Source organism: Agelaius phoeniceus, chromosome 33, assembly GCF_051311805.1.
Source record: "Agelaius phoeniceus isolate bAgePho1 chromosome 33, bAgePho1.hap1, whole genome shotgun sequence".
Taxonomy (NCBI): domain Eukaryota; kingdom Metazoa; phylum Chordata; class Aves; order Passeriformes; family Icteridae; genus Agelaius; species Agelaius phoeniceus.
In genome coordinates, this window is record NC_135297.1 from 1465387 (window position 1) to 1482089 (window position 16703).

Here is a 16703-nt window from a genome sequence, read left to right on the forward strand (position 1 = left end):
ACCATCGTGGTCATATGCAGGACTTAAGAACCATCCTAATCCAGGGCATACGAGAGGCTGTGCCCCGGGGACAAAATATAAGCAAGGCATTCAAAGAGTGCCAAGGAAAAGATGAGACCCCCACTGAATGGTTGGAAAGATTAAGGAAGAGTTTTCAGTTATACTCAGGGGTGGACCCAGAGAGGCCAATGGGGCAAGCGCTCCTTAAAACACAATTTGTAGCCAAATCATGGGAGGATGTTTGAAAGAAATTAGAAAAGTTAGAGGATTGGCAGGACAGAGGACTTGATGAATTGCTCAGGGAGGCTCAGAAGGTGTATGTTAGACAGGAGGATGAGGCACACAAAAGACAAGTTCGTATGATGGTGGCGGCAGTCAGGGAGGGACAGCGAAACAACACTCCACCACGAGAAAGAAATGGCATGAGGAGAGGTCCCGGGGATTTAGGAGGACCTCCACCTGGAGGGAGAGAAGGAACAGTGTGCTACTGTTGTGGTGGAAAAGGACACATGAAGAGGGAATGTTGAAAGAGGCTTAGGGATGAGAAAATGTTCAAAGAGGATTAGGGGGGTCAAGGGCTCTATCTATTGGGGACCCAAATGTCATCGGAGCCCTTGGTAAAACTTAAGGTGGGTCCCCAGCAAACCCCCATAACCTTCCTTGTAGATACAGGGGCTGAGAGATCAACAGTTCAATCTTTGTCCCCAGGATGTAAGATTTCACCTTCCACAGTACAGGTTATTGGGGCAAAAGGAGAACCCTTCAAGGTTCCTGTAATTAAAGATGTCTTAATAGAATCAGAGAAGAAAATAGCGGTAGGATCACTGCTACTGGTCCCTGAAGCTGATTACATTTTATTAGGAAGAGATTTAATGGTGGAATTAGGAATAAATATAAATATTGAAGAAAAACAGCTGAAAGTCAGGTTGTGCCCCTTACGGGTCACTGACGAAGAGAAAATCAACCCAGAAGTCTGGTACACCCCTGATACAGCAGGAAGATTGAATATAGAGCCCTTCACAGTCAACATTCAAAACCCAGAAATCCCAGTAAGGATAAAACAATATCCCATGTCAGATGAGGGGCGAAGGGGACTAAAACCAGAGGTAGAACGGTTAATACAGCAAGGGCTCTTGGAACCTTGCATGTCTCCCTTCAACACCCCCATCTTACCTGTACAGAAACCAGACGGAAAATACCGATTAGTACATGATCTAAGGGAAATAAAGAAGAGAACCATTGCCTGGTTCCCTGTAGTAGCAAACCCCCATACATTGCTCAGTCAATTGAAACCAGATGATCACTGGTATAGTGTTATAGATTTGAAAGATGCCTTTGGGGCGTGCCCCTTGAAAGAAGAATGTAGAGATTATTTTGCATTTGAATGGGAAGATCCCGATACCCACCGAAAGCAACAACTAAGGTGGACAGTGTTCCCACAGGGATTCACAGAATCCCCGAATTTGTTTGGGCAGGCACTAGAGCAAATAATGAAATCCTATACCCCAAACCAAGGAATAACCATTGTTCAATATGTAGATGACCTTTTAATTGCTGGAAAAAGTGAGGAATCAGTTAGAGAAGAAAGCATTAAGCTTCTGAACTTTTTAAGCATCCAGGGGCTGAAGGTGTCCAAAAGTAAATTGCAATTCGTAGAAGAAGAAGTGAAGTACCTAGGACACTGACTTAGTAAAGGAACTAAAACACCAGACCCAGGGAGGGTTAAGGGAATCCTCTCCCTTCCTCCCCCAAGAAATAAGAGACAAATCAGGCAGCTGTTGGGTCTTGTAGGATACTGCAGACAATGGATTGAAAACTTTCGTGGTAAAGTAAAATTTTTGTATGAAAAACTGACTGCTGAAGGTTTGATGAAATGGACTGAGAAGGATGATGAATCATTAGAACAATTAAAAGAGGAATTGGCTAATGCCCCGGTGCTAAGCCTCCTGGATGTTAGCAGACACTTTTATTTGTTTGTTAACACTGAGGCAGGAGTAGCATTTGGGGTACTGTCTCAGGACTGGGCCGGCAGTCGAAAACCAGTAGCATTTATTTCTAAAATACTAGATCCTGTAAGTAGAGGATGGCCAACATGTTTGCAGATTATAGTGGCAACAGCCCTCTTAGTGGAAGAAGCTCTCAAAATTACCTATGGAGGAAAACTGAAAGTCTTTACCCCCCATAACATACGGGCAGTATTGCAACAAAAGGCAGAAAAATGGATAACAGACTCAAGACTTTTGAAATATGAGGGCATTTTACTGTCATCCCCTTGGTTGATACTTGAAACCACCTCTCTGCAAAACCCCGCTGAATTCTTGTTTGGAGATCCACAGGAGAATTTAACTCATGACTGCTTACATAGCATAGAAAAACAAAGAAAAATTAGGCCGGACCTCGAAGAGGAAGAACTGGAAGGGAGAGAAAGGTTATTTGTGGATGGGTCCTCTCGAGTTGTTGAGGGAAAGCAAATCTCTGGATATGCAATTGTGGGAGGTGAAAATTTGGAAATAATAGAATCTGGACCTTTGAGTCCTAGTTGGTCAGCCCAGGCCTGTGAGCTGTATGCAGTATTGCGGGTCTAAAATTCTTGGAAGCTGAGGTTGGGACCATCTACACGGACTCAAAATATGCCTTTGGAGTGGCACATACTTTTGGGAAAATTTGGGAAGAAAGAGGGTTAATAAACTCCCGAGGAAGAGAATTAATACATCAGGAACTAATTACTCAGGTACTACAAGCTTTAAGAGGCCCAAAGAAAATAGCAATCGTACATGTTAAAGGACATCAAAAGGGTCTCTCCCATTTGATCAGAGGAAACAACACAGCAGACAGAGAGGCAAAGGAAGCTGCTCTCAGAAAATTCCAGGATCAGGGGATAAGGAGAACGCGAGATGATGAGAAAGTTGAGTCCTGAGCTTCACAGCCCAGGAAAAGGAGAAATTAGACAAAATGGGAATAAAAGAGAATGGGGATATTCGAAAATTGCCAGATGATAGGGAGGTACTGCCATAATCTATGGCCCAAGAATAGTGCAGCAGCTGCATGGCCAGACTCGTTGGGGAACCCAAGCCTTAGTAGATCAGTTTACTATTAAGTACATGTGTATAGGAATTTACGACATAGCAAAACAAGTAGTTAAGGGATGTATAACATGCCAAAGAGTTAACAGACATCAGGCTCGAGAAAGGATTCCAGGAGGAAGGGAATTAGCACACAGACCTTTTTCACATGTACAAATAGATTTCACCGAGCTACCGAAAGTAGGGAGATACAAGTACTTCTTGGTACTGGTAGATCATCTAACCCACTTTGTAGAAGCATATCCTACATCGCGGGCTACTGCAAATGTGGTGATTAAAACCCTGCTGGAAGAAATAATCCCTAGGTATGGACTAGTAGAAATATTAGACTCTGATAGAGGTCCCCATTTTGCAAACAAAGATCTGAGAGAGGTAACCATGGCCTTAGGCACTAAATGGCAATATCACACCCCTTGGCACCCTCAAAGCTCAGGGAGGGTGGAAAGGGCAAATGGAGAAATCAAGAAGCAACTCACCAAGCTCATGGTAGAAACTAAAATGTCTTGGGTCAGATGTTTCCCCATGGCATTGCTAAACATGAGAACCCAACCTAGGACGGATGTGGGAATCTCTCCCTCTGAAAGGCTTTATGGAATGCCTTACGACTTAGAACTCCCGGGGAACCATCCTTGCATGCAAGATAGTCAAATTCAGGGTTACATATAACAGTTAATGAAACAGAGGGAGGAATTAAAACGAAAAGGGCTATTGGGACAAAGACTCCCTTTGGATATAATAATGCATAAGCTTAAACCCAGAGATAGGGTCCTAATTAAGACTTGGAAAGAGACATCCCTAACACCCCAATGGGAAGGTCCCTATGTTGTCCTGTTTACCACAGAAACAGGCATCCCAACTGCTGGAAAAGGCTGGACACATGCCAGTCGAGTGAAAGGACCCATCACTGCAGACACCCCTGGGAGGTGACCAGTCGCCCTGGAGATCTACGGCCAACCCTTCGGAAGGCACAGGGACCTGCGCCAGCTGGGAACGTGAATGACTGAATTAGGGGTCAGAGAGCTATACCGACTGAGACTCTTGGTAAGAAAACCCCTACAGGAACTGGAACAGGAGTTCAAGTGCCCTCTGCCGTGGAAAACCTGGAATGAACTGACACTTGCTCTTTCAGTAGTGGCTGAAGTGAGGCGAGAATTATTCAATTACACCGAGTGTCTTAAATGTCGGGAATCTTCTTGTCGGGCGTGGGTAAAAATTTTTTGCAGGGGCTGTAAAGACAAATGGTGGATTCTCCAGTCACATTTGGTGGGGAGTGCATGGTGTCTTACTTGTGACTGGGATTGGAGAAGAGCAAATCCATAAAGAGCCTTAAGAGAATTTATAAGGATCCCTGGAGAGCGGGAGATCCCTGACAGAGAAGCAGCGTCACTAGTTGAAAATCTAGAACAGAGAAGAGATTGGGCCCTGGCATGGGAATTCCAACACCAATTTCATAGCATTACATGCCAAAACCAGACAGTCATATTAACTACCTTGTGTAAGAAGGGAATCCACGTTCCTCTGGGGCGGCAAGTGAGGCCTGACGAGTGGAATAGCACGATTCGCTGCTATTCCAGAGTCTATAAACAACAAAACCGTAGAGAACAAAGGGATGAATGACATAACTCTAGGAAGACAGGAGAAAGGGAATAAAAGGCAGAGGGTGGACCCTAAGTAGGTGTGGGACTCAGGCCCTGTAAAGCTCGCTAGGGACGGCAGAGAGTCCGTCGTAAAATCAAAGAAATCCTTTGCAAGATACCCTTTCCCTGGAGGCCTGACAGCCTGCCCTTAAAAGTGGGGGCAGGAGTTAAGGAGAAAGCCCAAATAATGCACCCCTGAAGACTCCCCCTGCTGCCGAGAAGATAATGATCCCTGCAGACCGACACACCCGGGCTGGCAGGCGAGGCAGAGAGGTGAGGAGTAGTGGGGGAGAGCAACGGAGCACAGGAACAGGAACGGAGCACAGGAAAGCCCCAGGTAAAAGAGATATGAGTACGAAAGGAGAAAGAAATTTGTTGCTAGGACCCTGCCCTGCATACCCAATAACACGAGACTGCTGGCAAAATTCACATTAACTCACACTGCAGAGGTAGTCTGTCTCTGGTCGAAAGATACACAGGGCCTTTCTATTAAATTTATAATAGATACTAAAACACACTCTACCACTGCTGAACCTCACAATATCACCACTCCACCTGCACCTCCAGTTATACTCACCCCAAACATTTTCAAATCTGGACCTTATATAATCAGGAAAACTGGTCAACAACAAATATTATTCAATCCAGCATGGTCTCTCAAACAGCTCGAACTGCTGATGCAGACCAATGCTTCAGACATCCAGCCAGCTTGTTCTCTGTTTTTGCAAACATCCTTTGAAGGCTGGACCATTTGGCTCTGGAAACGCAGCTCTTTTAAAACAAGGAAACCTAGAGATGTGACCGGTGTTCTAGGCACAGGATTGGAAATTCTGAATAGCATTGATTCGGAAGTACTAATGAACAAATTGGCTGCTACAACTAGAGATCTGTCCAAATTACAGCAACCACTGAAGTCATCTCTGTTAGCCTTGGGGACACACCAGTGGATGCTGTCAAACATTTTGCCAAATTGGGAAAGAGTAAATGTGAACAATCACAAATTGGTGGTTGATGTGCTGCACAAAATAATGTTTCCTCAGCCCTCAGCTGTATCCAAGCACAATTGTGTATGCAGTCAGTTTCTGCCTCGATTATAAGAGAAGGCGAGGAAGGCACTTTCCCCACAGAAATTCGGAAAATAATCTGGGACAATGCCAATGATTTTGAAAGAGAATTCCAGTCCTGGTGGAAACTGGTGAATTTTACCTATAATGCTATTTCAAATACAGCTACTGCTTTTGTCTTGACCATACACAATGCCTCTGTACATCTAGTTTTTCCTGTTACTGCATTAGGAATAAACCATGACGGAGCTGTTCTCTATCCTACAGAACATAGGGGATGGGCCCTATGTCAGTTTGATGACACATGGCAAACTGTTGATTTGGAATCTTGTATTATCCGAGAACAACTGGGGTTCATCTGTGAGGGCAATGTAATTATAGCTCAAGATATCTGTTTAGACACGGAGCAAAACATCTGTCATTTTGAGATTCGTCCTAACGAGACTTCTAAAACAGTTCTTACATCCATAGGCAATGGATGTGCGTGTTTTAGAACTATTTGTGATTCTGTGCTTGTAGATGATATTGTGGTGGATACAAAGAATCACTCCAACTTCTGTGCTTGTAACTTCACTAAGATTACAGGGTGTGATATCGCTTATGAAGCTAAAGTCACCTCTCACCACCTATTACAATCCAACTACACACTGCTTCACAAGCTAATGCCCACCCCGATTGGGATGAATTTCACTCTAATGAGACAACTGATGCTCCATCAAGACCTGATCCAAATCCTCGAGAGAATCAAGGAAAGCGGACAGAAAACCCTGGTGATTGTTCATCGTGACGTAGGAAAAATACACCGGGTTATAGAGAGGGTAAAGCAAGATGGCGAGCACAGGTGGTGGGATACCCTGTTCGGGTGGGCTCCTACTACCACAGGTGTCCTAAACAGTATATGCCATCCCATTGTTGTTCTTTTGATTCTGATTGTGCTTGGTTTTATTTTGTCAGCAGTTCTATTCATTATGAATTGGAATATGATGAAAAAGCTAAGGAAATTGGCAGCTATAATTAGTGCACATAGCTTAACTGATGAGGAAACTCAGTTAACGCTTGCTAGTGTTAAAAATGTGAATCACTTGTTTCCAAAATTTTAAAAGTTTAATAGTAATAAAATATTTATAAAAATAGTAATACAATTAGAGTAATAATAATTTGGACAAACTGAATTAGGACAATATGAGACAATAAAGACAAAGAGTTACGGACGTCCGGGTACCTTTTTCTGGGCAGCACGAGCCCGAAAAAGGACCCCTGTTAACAAAGGATTAACCCTTAAAAACAATAGCCTGTTGCATATTCATACACTTCATACATGACGCATCAATTCCATTCAAATACAGGATTCTGTCTGGTCATCGTCAACTTCTTCCTCCAAGTCCTAACAGTGCCTTCGAGGCAGGAAGAAGTTGGTTTCTTCTGATAAGAGGGCCATAAATTCTTCTTCTCTGAAAGATTTAGGTGTCCTGTGGCTGCTATCTCGCTGCAAGTCCTTTCTTTTTAAAAAAGTATCCTACATAGCATTGTTTCTATTTTAACAATTTTTATAACCTAAAACTATATTTAACACAGTACTTAAGAAAACTAATACAGCATTACTTTCTAACACAACACTTAGAATATTCATTTTAATATTTGCGAAAAGGCAATCATAAAATACATGCATTTTTCACACTAGGAAGGAACTAAAAAGATTTAATGATCAAAATTGGTAAAAAAGAAGAAATGGGGGATTGTAATAAGTAGCAATACGTTTGTTCATTAATTAAATCAATAGCTAAAAAATTATACAATATCAAAGCAATAACTAAATAGCTAAAACCGCTTGATTCTTAAATGCGCAGCCACATATGGTTGCTTGGCTTGCAGGAATCGTATAGTGCTTTGGGAATTCCATGGTAAAGATATACCTTTTAAGGAAAAGTTCACCCAGAGGTCACAGAGGAAGGCTGTAACAACAATCCTTAAACTCACAAGAATTGCTTAGGCTTGCAGGAATTGTATAGTGTTCTGAAAATTCCACTGTATAGATATGCCTTATAAGGGAAAGTTCACTCAGCGGTTAAAAGAGGAAGACTTGGAGCCTTCATCCCACGACCACCAGAAGGCAGAAAAAGACGCCCTAGCAACTGAACGAGCAAGAGCAAAAGACAGACCACGTCATCCCTGGACCCGGGAGAAGAAGGCAATAAAAGCTGAACCTTGGGGATAGGAACGGTGCGAGCCTAGAGGAGCGGAGACTCCCGGCTGCCCAGCGCTGAACTTTGCTTATTCTTGCTTGCATAATAATAATAATAAAAATAAAAATTGTATGATCCTTAAATCCAGTGAACTCGTTTATCACACACATGAAATGTTGCGTCTCACGCAAAGAAGAAAGAAGCCACAAGCCAACACTCTTCTTTATTACTACACTGTTTTCTTTGGTTCCTTCTCTAATAGGAATGACTTTGGGGTGTGATTTGTTTGTTTCTCTCTTTCGTTCCTTGGGGCGCGCGGTGGCTCCTCCGTTGGGTTCGCGGGGCAACGGAGGAACGGCCGCGAGCTCCGGCGGCTCCGCAGCAGCAGCAGCAGCAGCAGCAGCAGCAGCAGCAGCAGCAGCAGCAGCAGCAGCAGCAGCAGCAGCAGCAGCAGCGCTTTTCTCAATCGATTTTCCGATCGACTTTTCCCTCCCTCCGCATCCCCTTCTCCCTCCCACTCACTGTATTCCCGTCCCGTTCCGTGCCGGGCCGTGCCATCCGTGTTCCGCCTCTCCCAGCCCGGCTGATGCCGCGTCCCGCAAGGCGCCCCTTGGCGGGGCCGCCCCGTGCCCGCCCCTGCCCGGCCCGCCGTGGTTCCGCCTCGGCCGGGCTCTCTCCGTACCGGCTGTGGCGCCGCTGGAAGAGCCGCTTGCTCTGGTGCTGGCGGAGCATCGCGGTCTTTTGGCTCGGCCTGGCGCGGGCTCTGGCCCAGCCCCGGCCGAGGCCCCGGCCCCGAACGAAGCCCCTGCCGCGGTTCCGCCCGCAGCCGCTCCGCTGCCGCCCGGCTCCCGCCCCGTGGCCGAGAGCGTGGCCGGCAGCTTCCCCGCTCCGAGCTCCGCCGCTCGCCAGCTCGGCCGCCGGCCCCGAGCCGCCGCAGCCCGGGGCGGCTCGGCAAGCAGCAGCGCGCCGGGCGGGCGGGTGCCCCGGGCAGAAGAGCGGCAGCGCGGTGCCGCCCGCACGGGCGGAGAAGCCTCCCCTGGAGCAGCTCTACCGGCAGGGCCCGCTGCTGGGCAGCGGCGGCTGCGGCAGCGTTTACTCCGGGACCCGGCTCGCCGACGGCGCCCCGGTAAGAGACGGGGCCGGCTCGGAGGGCGGCGGCGGGCGGCGGGCGGCGGGCGACGAGCTCAGCCCGCCGCTCGCCTTGGTTCGCAGGTGGCCATCAAGCGAGTGTCCCGGGAGCGCATCTCGGAGTGGGCGCGGCTGGTGAGTGAGCGGGGCCAGCGGGAGGAGCCGGCGGGGCGGGCCGGGCAGGGCTGAGGCGAGGCCCGGCAGGGCAGCAGCCGGAACGCTGCGAGGGCAGCGAGCGTGGAGTGAGCGGGGGCCGCGCAGCGCCCTGGGCCGGGCCATGGCGAGCCGCGGCGGGGCCGGGCAGGGGCTGCCCGAGGCGCGGCGCAGCATCGGCCCCGCTGACGGCATCGCGGTCCCCCCGCAGCGCAACGGCGCCCTTGTGCCCCTGGAGCTGGCGCTGCTGTGGATGGTGTCGCGGCCTGGCTTCCGCGGCGTCGTGCGGCTCCTGGACTGGTTCGAGGTGCCCGAGGGCTTCGCGCTGGTCATGGAGCGTCCGCAGCGCTGTCAGGACCTCTGGGACTTCCTGCACCAGCGGCGGTTCCTGACGGAGCCCGTGGCACGGGGGCTGTTCCGCCAGGTGCTGGAGGCCGTGCGGCACTGCAGCAGCCGCGGCGTCCTGCACCGCGACATCAAGGCCGAGAACGTCCTCGTCGACCTGGCCACGGGCGAGGCGAAGCTCATCGACTTCGGCTGCGGCACGATCCTCCAGGACACGATCTACACCCGGATGTCAGGTGAGCCCAAAGCTGGGGCCCAGCCGGGCAGCTGAGTTCCCCGCATTGCTGGCAGAGGGGGAAGAGGGGGGAAGGAAGGAGGGGGAATCCTTCTTCAGCCAGCTGCAGCCAAGTTGCTTTTTGGCAGGGCAGGGGCTGGCTGCTGTGGAACGGGAGCTGCCTGGGAGGGAGGGAGGGAGGGAAGGAGGATGGGAGGGAGCAGCATGGGCCTGATGAGCTGTGCCCGTGTCCCATAGGAACGCCGGAGTACAGCCCACCGGAGTGGATCCTCTTTGGCTGCTACCATGGCCAGCCAGCCACTATCTGGTCCCTGGGCATCCTGCTCTATGAGCTGGTCAGCGGGCACCTTCCTTTCCACACCAACAAGGACATCGTCCGGGGCCAGCTCGTCTTCCCGCCCCGGGTGTCTCAAGGTGGGGATGCGCCTTCAAGGCACGAGGGGAAGAATGGGGTTGGGAGGGGCACCTGGCACATAAGCATCCTGCTCTTGCAGCTGGTGAGGAGGTGGATCTCCTGGGCTTAGCTGGAGGAGGTGGCACCAGTGCCTCTGCGCTGGTGTCCTCCGCATGAGAGGATCAATAGGAAGCTTTTGGGTGCAGCTCTGAGCACTCCTGGTGTTGCCTGGGCACTGTGGAATGTGGGAGAGCATGGACAGGAGCCTTCTGGTTTCTCTCCGCAGAGTGCCAGCACCTCATCAGGTGGTGTTTATCCATGGACCCCACACACAGGCCATGCTTGGAGGACCTTTTTGAGCATTCTTGGCTGCAGGAGCCCTGCCTGGCCCAGGAGACAGCAGAGATGCATCCCTGAGCACAGTAGGATCCAGGAGCCCAGCAAGCAGCAGCGGCACGCGTCTCGTGGCACTGGAAGAAAACCCCGGAGCGTTTCCCTGCGGCCGCGGCGCGGAGGAGAGAGCGCAGCCGAGGAGATGCTGCTTCCGCTGGTCCCCGCGAGAGCTGTGGGGGGAGCGGCTCGTGCTGCCCGTCCTATTGGAGAAGTGGTGGCAGTGCAGTGAAGGTGACATGGACTGGGACAGAGGAAACATCCCCCTGCAGCTCAATGGCATCGTGATGTCCCCGCAAGCCGAGGCACAGCTGGCGTGTTCTTCTGGAGCACGACGTGGAGCTGGGAACACCATCCTGGAGCTGGCCGCTGGCGGGGCAGAGCCAATTGGTTTTGGCTGCGGCCCCTGCCTGAAGGACACGCTCTGCACTCCGATGAAATCAAGATGAGTCCCCAGCCGGCGCAGGGGCGGGGGGATGCTGGTGCTTCCAGGCACGGCAGGGCTCGGCCTGGCCACGTGCCGGAGGTTCCCCGCTCGGCAGCGCTGGGGAATATTAATTTTTCTGCCGGCTGCCGAGCTGCTTTCTGGCAGGACAGGGGACGGATGTTGTGGAAGGGGAGCCGGCTCCTGGCCTTGCTGACAGCTTCTGCCAGCCAGCCTGGCACGGGCTGAGGCGGGGGCAGCCAGCCTGACAAAAGCATCCATCCATGTGGATGGGGGGGTGGCAGAGGGGGGGACGGGTTCTGAAGCCGTGCCCCAGCTGCTCTGCTCTGCAGGCCCTTGAGGAAGGGGTGCGTTTACGGGCAGGAAAGGTGGGGATTTTCCCCACCCCTGGACAGGTTTAATTCTCATATGGAGTGGTCAGACCTTCCTCAGGCCTGTGAAACGGTGAGAGGCTTTGTGCTTTTTCTTGTTTCCAGGTCTTGTTTTGAATTGACTTTCATGCAATTGTTCTTTTGTTTTCCCAGGAGGATTACACCTGGTGCCCAGACCGGATGGGGAAGCGCCTGCAGTGTCCGTGGAGCGCGTCCAGTGCCAGCGCTGCCCCAGGGGCCACGGTCTGCAGGGAGAGCCCCTTCCAGAAGGACGAGGACCCGGTTTGGGATCGGCTACTCTCCTGGCAGCAGCTCTCCAGAGGTGGGCACCCGGCTCCACAGCTCGGCTGGCAGAAGGGCTCTGGGCAGACGGCAGCGGGCACACGGGCATCCCACTCTTGCAGCTGCTGAGGAGGTTGCTGTGCCGTGATTAAGCAGAGGAGGTGGAACGTGGCCTGCCCCGCTGCCCTTCTCTAAAAACAGAGAATGGGTCGGGAGGTTTGGGCTCTGAGCAGAGCCAGCAGCCTGGCCCGGGCACAGGCCATGGCGGGACAGGGGGACAGGAGCCTGCTGCCACTGACCGTGGCTCTCTGGTTTCTCTCCGCAGGCTGCCAGCACCTCATGCCATGGGAATGGCACCGCTCGGCCTGCCCGCCTGGGAGGGCTGGAGGGCAGCCAGTGTTCATTTGCTGTCAAAATAAATTTGTTTGGGTTTTTTTTGTCATCGTCATCATCAGAGCATTTCTTTCCTCCTTTTCCAAGCTTTTGGCCTCCCTTTCTCCAGGGTAATCTTTTTGTGTCCTTCCTCAGCCTCTTGATGGCATTTGGCAGGGGGGTTAAGCAACGTGAAAAATTCAACAACAGCTCCTGTTGCCAACTGCAGCAGCTCCTTCAAGAGCCCCTTCCAGTGAGGTCTGCATGTGCCTTGCAAAAGGAAGTGCTTTGCAGCCATGGGGTTGTTGCCCTGCTGCAAAAGCTGGGAGGAAATCAGAAATGGCAAAATGCCAATTTGGCTCAACCACCACCCAGGTTCTTCATCTTTTCCCTCTGCTCCGTGATAGGCAGGCAGGGCTGGACTCCAGGAAGGTTCAAGTTCTTGGTGCTCCCTGGCATCAAAGTGATCAAGTAAGCTCTTGTATGCAGGGACTGCAACAGGGCTACTTGTCAGAACCCAGGAAATTCCTCTGGCTGCCCTGGAGGACTCGAGCCCCTGTCCAGGGGGCTCAGAGACCTTGGCACAGAGCCCAAGACCCCTGTGCCTTTGATTTAGCCCTTGGAAAAAACGATTACCAATCTTATATGAAGAATTGTGAGCCATGAAAGTTTTAAGTAGAATGAAAATTAATTTATCACAGGGTGAAAAATAGATTTTTGGGGTTTCTAGAATGGGGATTCAGGGGGCAAGATGGAGCAATCGGGGCGTGTCCAGCCTTTCTCCTTCTTCTTCTTTTTGGCCTCCAACTTCTGCTGTGATGTTGGCACTTTTAGATTGGTCTAGAGTAGAAGCTCACTGTCTAACATAGGAATAGGTATTGTAAAATAATTGTAAATATCGTACATGTAGTTTTTAGTATAAAAAGATAACACCGCCTTGGGGCAGGCAGAATGCCTCTGACTGTCTTGCTGAGCGGACCTCTTCCGGACAGGAGAAAGAATTTTATAGCTAAGATACAATGAACAACCTTGAGACCAAGAACGGAAGAGCTCTGACTCCTTCTTTGAGCGCCGGGCTGGGAAAAGAGACTTTCTAACGTATATCAGGGTCACTCTGACCAGCTAGAGATCCCAAGATCTCCTAAGAAATATTTTTTGGCTCCTTTTAAATGTTGTTATTTTCTTATATATGTTCAGCTATTCTAAGAAGTTACTTGCAAGGTCTCTAGGAGAAGATTTTTTATTAAATAAAGAAGGGGGAGTTGTGGGGGCCAGAGATCCAGCCAGAGAAGAGTTTGCTGTGCTCCCCTGGAGGGCCAACTCCTGACCCACTGACTTTGTAGTCAGGGCGAGCAAATATGACCCCCAGATGCCTTTGCAACTTTATGTTGATCCCCCAGTACTCATTGGTCCTTCCCTTTGTGTTCTGCCCCTGAGCCCTTATCCCATTAGTTACCAGTTTTGTCCTGCCCCTTGCCTTCCCTATATAATCCCATTTTTGCCTGGTTCTGAGAGTTTCTGTCCCTGGCTCCCTATGCAGAGTGCCCTGCTCTTAATAAAGGCTTCTTCTCTGTGGAATGCCATGCAGAGCTCCAGCCTTTTTTCTCCGTGTCACCTGGAGAAGGAAGCTGAACATCACACGCTGGTCTGGGAGGAGGATGTGCCTGTGCCCCTGAGCTGTCCTTCTTAAGAGGCTCTTAAGGAATGTTGTGGCACCCTTACCACGGCCACCCTGCCGCCACAGCAAGCAAGAGCCTCAGCAATGCCCTTGTTCCTAGAGGCTGTTCTTGTTCACTTGCTACTGATGAGTAATTTGGGATCACAGCCACCAGGACAGTCCTGGAAGCCCTGGAAGTTTCCTGCTGAAATACTCAGCATCAGTCAATTAACAATACAGAGTGCAATACACATACTCCAGCCACATGGCTCTGTCCCATCAGCTTCTCCGTGACTGGATGTGACATGTTTGGGGATTTCTGCTCTTTGGGCATTTGTTTCCTCTTGCATTTCATTGGATTGAGGCAGCTGTTGCATATAGGTTTTATGGGCAATTTTTTTCCTCCATAGGGAGAGTAGAAAAGAATACAGGGAGAGTAGAATAGAATACAGCAGCATGCTTAGTTGGTTTATTAAAATCAATGAGTTAGAAAGTAGTAAGCAGCTATGGAACTGAGGAAAAGGGAATATTAATAGACTATGATAAAACACTCCACAGAAAACACAATTATGCTAAAGAGTATCCTTCTCCTTTTGCAGAAAGGCCCCTCACCGAGGACATAACCAGGGTGGGACAGAAAGCTGCATCAAGAGCTTGTGGGGGGAAAGGGAGTTCTTTGTGTTGTAATGCCTATGGAAATCCTGTGCAGTGACAGAGCTCTTGTAAGAGCTGTAAATTGGTACAATGCCTTCAGGCCTAAATTCAAGCTAGAAGCATGCTCCCAGAGCAGCAACCTTTCTGTCACTGCTCTTGGACTGCAGCTTCAGAAACAGGCAAAACAGACCTCAGCTTAGAAAATCTAAAAGCTCCTTTTCGGTTCCTTGATCAGATTCAGGATATACTAGATGGCCAAGCAGTATGGATTCTATTTGCCACCTGTGTGCCAGTTGTCTTCTGTTAATTGGGCAGTTTTCCTTATCTCTTCCACAGCCACTCCTCCCTCCAGGGGAGACATCTGCTGATAATGGGCTATTGAATGTCACTGCATGGCTGATAAGAACTACAGCATCCCATTGGGAGATGCTCCGCCCAGAGGGAGGAGCCAAGCATTCCTACCCGGATATAATCTTGAAATTCTGGAACACCAGCACAGCTTCTCCACTGGATTTCCCAGAGAACAGCAGCTGCCTCTTCCACTGGATCTTCAGAGGAAGACTACACCTTTCTACAGGATCCCTGCTCCAACAGAACCACACCTGACACTCCAGGAGGGCTGCAGCCACAATTCCAATTGGACTGCTACCAACACCCTGACCCACAGGGTGTCAGGTTGTATTCTGACTCTGTCAGTGCTGTTTTGGTTTACTGCATTGTTTATTTTATCTTTTTATTTTCTTCCCTAATAAAGAACTGTTATTCCTGCTCCCATATTTTTACCTGAGAGCCCCCCTTAATTTAAAATTCATAACAATTCAGAAGGAAGGGATTTACATTTTTCTATTTCAAGAAAGGCTCCTGCCTTCCTTAGCAAACACCTGTCTTTCCAAACCAAGACAGAGGAGCCACCTGTGTTAGACATGTAAATACTTAACACAAAAAAAGCAAGAGCATCAAAAAGGCAAAACAGCTTGGTAATTTGTAGAAAGGAACTTTGATCAAAAATAAAATGTGTTAATAGATCAGAATGTCTGAAGATGACATTCACAATTTTCCTGGTGATATTGTGCACTGTACTGTAACAGTGGATAGTAACTGGACATAGCCAGTAGGATAACTGGATATGCTTTTCAAACTTAGTATTCATTGAATTATTCATTGAATTCTCATCCTTCTGTACACTTCAGCTCTGCTGTAAACTTCAGAGACATTTTTTCACAAGCTTCTAACAAGTTACTCTGGATCCATAATTCCTGAGACCAAAGGGAGCCCAAATGCCAAGTGGGATTACTCTTTCTCAAAGCCTGGAGTCACACAGAATGAAGCAGTACTTAAATCATCGTGTGCATCCCAGACACATAACAGTCCAGTTACTGACCATCTGCATTAATTTTTTGACTTTTGCTACAAATTACCTTCAAGAGTAAGCTACAAATAATATCTTGAACCTGTTTAAATTCAGGGGTGGCATTACAATTGCCCTAAAAAATTCGAAGGGGACCTAGAGCTGTTGCAGTAATACAAGAGAACTGTAAGTGAGGATTACTAGTTGTTATTCATATTAGGTAAAAATGGATCAGCTCAGCTTTGCAAAGCAAGAAACAAGTCATGGAGAGTTGAAATGATGGAGTTGGGACAGTGTAGCCAGTCTGCTTTTTGTGAGAGATGCTCTTAAGCAGTGGCAGTAGTAATGTACTCATCTCCTGTACCTTTGCTCCTTGTGATCTACTATCCACTTCTGCAATTTTTTCTGCTCTTTTTTTTTCTTTATTTCTTCAGCTGAGTACCAAAAGGAAACACAGAACTGCAATGTTGCTCCCAAAATAATAGATCTTTTTTTCAAACTAAAAAATACTCAGAACTTTTAGAAAACACAACAGAAGTGTTGCAAAGTATAAACAATACAAGATATTGAACAGTATTTTGACATTATACTACATCAGCCAAAGAAATGGATAGTAGGGCTTGAGGAACAAGGATAGAAATGAAGTTTTGTTAAAAGGGCTTATTTTGGTCTCTGTGTGGTAACTGCCATCACCCTGATGTAAATACCTCACAATCTATTTAAATTTTCCTAAGTTGTATTATTTTGCAATCTGTTGCAGTGTGTTTTGTTAAGTTATTGGGTTGGTTTGTTCCAATCCCCTTCCGTCTGAAAGTGGTTCTGCCCCAGTTCTCCCTTCCCGCCTTTGGAGCTGTCTGTCTTCCTGGCTCCACCCCAGCCAACAATGTATCCCCTAAACTCCGCCCTGGTTTCCCTGGAAACCCTTGGATCTTTTCTTCTGATCCCTCCCCAGTACCCCGCCA

At 48.9% G+C, this 16703-nt stretch overlaps 1 protein-coding gene across 1 annotated transcript; it reads left to right on the forward strand.

The window, feature by feature from the left end:
* Window positions 1–8553: 8553 nt before the first annotated feature.
* Window positions 8554–10745, forward strand: LOC129131924 (serine/threonine-protein kinase pim-1-like). The gene is made up of 5 exons (XM_077192435.1): window positions 8554–9093; window positions 9180–9230; window positions 9460–9829; window positions 10066–10242; window positions 10509–10745. The coding sequence occupies exons 1-5, from the start codon at window positions 8554–8556 to the stop codon at window positions 10637–10639; spliced, it is 1269 nt and encodes a 422-aa protein (XP_077048550.1). The 3' UTR covers window positions 10640–10745.
* Window positions 10746–16703: the final 5958 nt, after the last annotated feature.

Excerpts from the sequence above, each read along its gene's own strand:
- LOC129131924 (XM_077192435.1), top strand. The coding sequence starts at position 8,554 with ATGCCGCGTCCCGCAAGGCGCCCCTTGGCGGGGCCGCCCCGTGCCCGC. Across the intron at positions 9,231-9,459 it reads TCTCGGAGTGGGCGCGGCTG|CGCAACGGCGCCCTTGTGCC; the intron begins GTGAGTGAGCGG and ends GTCCCCCCGCAG. Across the intron at positions 9,830-10,065 it reads GATCTACACCCGGATGTCAG|GAACGCCGGAGTACAGCCCA; the intron begins GTGAGCCCAAAG and ends CGTGTCCCATAG.